The 4971-nt window shown below is 41.2% G+C and overlaps 1 protein-coding gene across 1 annotated transcript in view; it reads right to left on the bottom strand.

Moving 5' to 3' along the window:
* Positions 1-565: 565 nt before the first annotated feature.
* Positions 566-4971, bottom strand: part of SARC_05157 (hypothetical protein) — a gene marked incomplete at its 3' end in the record, with an annotated part of 4788 nt that continues 382 nt past the window's right edge. The window contains exons 2-7 of the mRNA XM_014300988.1: positions 4137-4286; positions 2898-2952; positions 2449-2606; positions 1838-1950; positions 1067-1197; positions 566-681 (exon numbers count right to left, since the gene is read on the bottom strand). Of these exons, the coding sequence (XP_014156463.1) occupies positions 566-681; positions 1067-1197; positions 1838-1950; positions 2449-2606; positions 2898-2952; positions 4137-4286 (723 nt within the window). The remainder of the gene's footprint in view (positions 682-1066; positions 1198-1837; positions 1951-2448; positions 2607-2897; positions 2953-4136; positions 4287-4971) is intronic.

Below are 4971 nucleotides of genomic sequence, written 5' to 3'. Positions count from 1 at the left end.
ACACACACACACTACACACACACACACACACACACACACACACACACACACACACACACACATATATATATATATATATATGTAATATTTATATATATACATATATATGGCACAAAGCTGACCGCCATACATACGATAGTAGTCTTGCGATGGTGGTCAAATCGGTCTGCAACTGTCTTGTTTTGGCACTCATCCTATGCGCGATGGGGTCTAGTCGCCGCCGCAGTATACTCACAAACGCCGATGTCAAGCCTGCGGACGGAAAGATAAACTAGGTTGTCAGTAGAAGAAAGTATAGTCAACTTTAGAATTCAACACAAGTACATGTACTATACATGTAAGATAGCTCTGAAGGGCATTCAATTTTATGTTCAAGTTTGCACCCGTGTTGGTGGTGCATCATGCAGTTCGATTGAATAACGCCAGTGTCGAGCACCTCATTGACCACTACGTACATAGCCTCGTAGCAACAAACTTGTGCACTCAAACGCTAGATGCAACATGTAAGGAGACCACCAAGCCGTACAACGACGACAAAATCGACAAGAGATGCGAGTGGGTCGCACTAAGCGACAAATACGACATATAATACAACCGAGCCATACTTCAAATGGGACTGAGCCATACCAGTTTCGAGGCTAAGGTCGTCCATTTCGATGCCAGGTACTGTGCGCTTGATCTCTGGAGTGTCGAATGAGCGGGACAAAATATGGCAATTCGGTCAGATAAAGCGACAATTAGATGTAATCATGCGACATACTATTTGATATGAACTGTAAAGCATACTAAATAATAGCATGATGTAGAACATACGATATGATTGCAAGCCGATAAGGTGCGGTACATATTACGTTTGCGAGGCGTTGAGTACGTGTAACACAGATACACACTGTTTATCTGTATATATGAATGGTAAGTGCCCTGCAAACTAGGAAGAATGCCTCTTATTTTGCACTATTCTGCATATGTACGCTCTTAATACTAAATTATTTTGTCGGCTAATAAGTTCAATATTCTCAGTACATCTGTATACTTAGTTGCTACGTGTGATACAAATAGCACACACCCTGCAGGCACATGCTGTGGATGGCTAAGATGGCTGTCTGAATGGTCTGCATGTCTTCGGTGAGTTCGATGTCCAGTTCCACAACATCCACGGGGTGTTTAGTCAGGGAAGCTGCCACTGATGCATGGAATCTATGAACAGGGAGAGATAAATGACGATAAAAACCAAGTTTTTCTCGTGAATGGTAGGTGTTAACCAAGTTTTTCTCGAGGATGATAGGTATATACCGAGTTTGCACCACGAGTGACAGCTTCAATGAAAACATTTTCAACTTAGATATAGCTAGTAAGGGTCGTTGCCACCAATGCATGGAATCCGAGACCAGTGCCAACAAACGAAAAGCCAAGCATGAACTGAGTTTACAGGCACAAACCAAGTTTTTATTGCCAGTGACACCCTACAACCATGCAGTCACCGCAAGTAACACCTTTAATGCGATCAAGCTATACAGTTTGACCAAATATTGTCAGAACGGGTCGCTGCCGCCGCCGACGCGTGGCATCTGAGGCGAGCGACAACAAACAAAAAACCAGGTATAGACCAAGTTTTTGTTGCGAGTGACAGCTAAGGCAACTATTAGTAGGCTGTGCTTGATCACAAACACTGCCACTGACACATGCAAACTAGGAACAGCGACCACAGACATATATCAAATGCAACAACACCTTTTACATCGATTAGCAGCTTCCAACTGATCAGATTTGATTCATATCTCACGTAGCCTTGACATCACAAGGAACAACGAGAATATTAAACAATAAAGCATCCTACCTGGGCCAAATAAACAAGTTGACCACAAACAAATTCTTCATCAATCGTTGCACTTGAGCAAATCCGTGCGCCATGCCAGACGGACTCTCGGTGAAGGCCTTGATAAATCCGGTCTATTTAATAGTGGACAAATAAAAAGGAATATGTGAATGGATACACATACACAAACCCGAATCCCTTAACTCGCAGGCTGTACCCATCTCGTCATTAATTTGGTATATATGTATATGACTTACACCCGCATTCCGACAATTTGGTATTATCTAGGTAGCCTTAGAAACCGCATACACATAATTTGGTGTATATGTAAGTATCTAGCGATATACCCGCATACCCTTCATCAATAACTCAATATTTATGTAAGTAACAATACACCCACATACTCAAAATTTGAAAAAAAAAGTATGTAACCCTATACCAAATCACCCATCGTCCATAGTTTGGTATATATATTTATGTAATATATACCCGCATATCCTATATCAATAACCTTGTATGCGGGTGTATGCAACCTTACACCCACATACTCATAATGTGGTATATATATATGCAACCATATGTCCGCATACCCATACCCCCTTCACACCCCCTAGTAGTATAGTACAACCTACCTTGTTCTTTTCTCGGAACAGACGCAGGATGAATGCCTCACTACTCTTCTCCGAGACGCGTTGAGCATTGCACACCAGAAACCCCGAAAGCGACTCAATAGGCACCACTGCACTCAGCATGTCTACCACAAGAATGCGCGACGTCACGAAGAGTACTCCTAAATTTTAACGGTAAGATCAAAGTTCGCAAGCTAGCGTTTAAAGCGAGAGCTGAATGCAATGGTGTGGTTCTTTTCTACTGGGAACACTCCTGTGTTTAAATGGTGAGATAAAGATCGCCGTTTTACGTCAAAGTTGATTTGTAACAGTGAGGTATGGTGTTGCAGTCAACACGGCACAACTGGAGACGTTTAGTATATGTTGATAAATCAATATGGAACAAAAACATACATCTATCGATATGTTCTCCTCAACTGTCGACTATACGCACTTGGTGGTTTGGAACTTACCCCCTGAAAGGTATATCTCACTCCGTCGTTTCGCATCGCATTCGTTGGTGATGATCTGTGGCATTTTGTGCGTACGCCCAGGACTGAATGAGACTTAAATGCCATAGATCGCACAATATACGAGAATATGCGGCAGAACAGACGGAAAATGGTGGCCGGAGACATGTCTAACTAAACTTATCTTTATTCATAGTATTTTGCATACACTAAACTAATCCACTAGTACAAGAATATCGCCTGTGAATTGGTTTCCACTTAGATTCTTAGTATACTGCTGACACCCCCCCCCCCCGCCCTAGTTGAATAGCTTAGTCCATGCCAGTACTTACAGGGTTCTAGGCTGTGAGTATGAAGGCACACATTCAGTAATGGCGAGGTGATAACATCAAGTACAATGGCAAATGGGAAGATACCTACCAGTGAGAACCGCTATAACAGGTGTACGTGCACGGGAATGTAGCAGACCGCGGTTAACAGGGACGGGTATATGCCACGATAGAGACACTCGCGCGTGTATACATGCATGCATGGTGATGTAACATCATAAGGATTGTAGGTCGATACAGAACACTCGATAGAGCCAAGGACAAGATGTACAGACAGCAGCAGCGTATAGCGATGAGCTGTAGATACGAATCACATACGCATGGACTACAGCCTGATGCAAAGCTTTACTTCTCGTGTACTGGCGCCTATATACTATCCAATAAATTTGATGGTTTGATGCAGATACCCTAGTTGACAACGGTGTGTTAACACCAATCGCCATGGTATGTCTAAAATTGGACGTACGAATGTCAAGGAAATACGATAGAACTGCTCATACCTGGAGCCACATCTGCACGTGCAAGTGATATAATACGCACCATATCTACATAGACACACATGTGAGTGCGCATATTCCTGTACACTCAATCTGGACAGGGAATAGGCGTAGAATGGTAGCAGATTGCCCCCGAAATGCCGATAACTTTGAACGTAAAAAAGGCAAATATTAGCCACGTCTACACCTGGAAGTATATCACCAGTTGAAAATATATCACGCGAACCGCACCTGTACATATACATTTCCATCTGCTGGATTCTTAGCACACCTTTGGTAGTCACGGAGTGTTCCCATCAATCGCAATGGAGTCGGTAACCATGGAAACCTATAAAATCAGCACCACTCGTATCTCGAGGCTACTCACCAGACGCTAACTACAACACTGGCACTGTACTCATCGTACTGTTACACACCTTGGGTAGTAGCGGGGTATCGCCATCAATTGCAATAGAGTCGATGAACATGGCACGTTCTTCATGACTAGTATTGAGTACAATGACTAGGGAGGTTGGCTGGCTGTAGAGCTTCACAAACTGCCTCACTAAACGATGGATGCCCAGGTGCTGTTTAAATCAAACAGTATTCAAGGTCAGCATATGGTGGCAATTGTTACGGACATTAACGGATTGCCCCGCTATGTGATGTTTATTAAGGTGATTTCAACAAAAATAAGGAATTCAGAACAATGCAATGCTGGTCGATTTAAGAATGCATGATCCAAGAAAGGTACTCAACACAAAGTCACGAGGTCGGCTGGATATAGACCTTGACGAATTTCATTCCTATAGAAGGTATATCAAAGAGTTGATACACACACAGACACACAGACACACAGACACAGACACAGACACAGACACAGACACAGACACAGACACACTTATATATATAAATATATATAAAAATTTATTTATGTATAAAATATATAAGTATATATATATATATATATATATGTGCATCAATATATATATATACATACATATATATATATATGTATATACATACACACACACATACATGCATACATACATACATACATACATAAATACATTTATATATATAAATACAATATATATATAAATACATATATATATATATATACATACATACACATAAATATAATTAAACATATACATACATACAAACACAAACACACACACATGCCACACAAACAGACACTAGACACAGACACAAGACACAGACACACAATATATACACACACACACACACACATATATATATATATATGTA

The sequence above is a fragment of the Sphaeroforma arctica genome (genome assembly GCF_001186125.1).
Source record: "Sphaeroforma arctica JP610 unplaced genomic scaffold supercont1.319, whole genome shotgun sequence".
In the NCBI taxonomy this organism is placed as follows: domain Eukaryota; class Ichthyosporea; order Ichthyophonida; genus Sphaeroforma; species Sphaeroforma arctica.
Note: the sequence above shows the minus strand (reverse complement) of the source record. Positions and strands in the feature narration are given on the sequence as shown.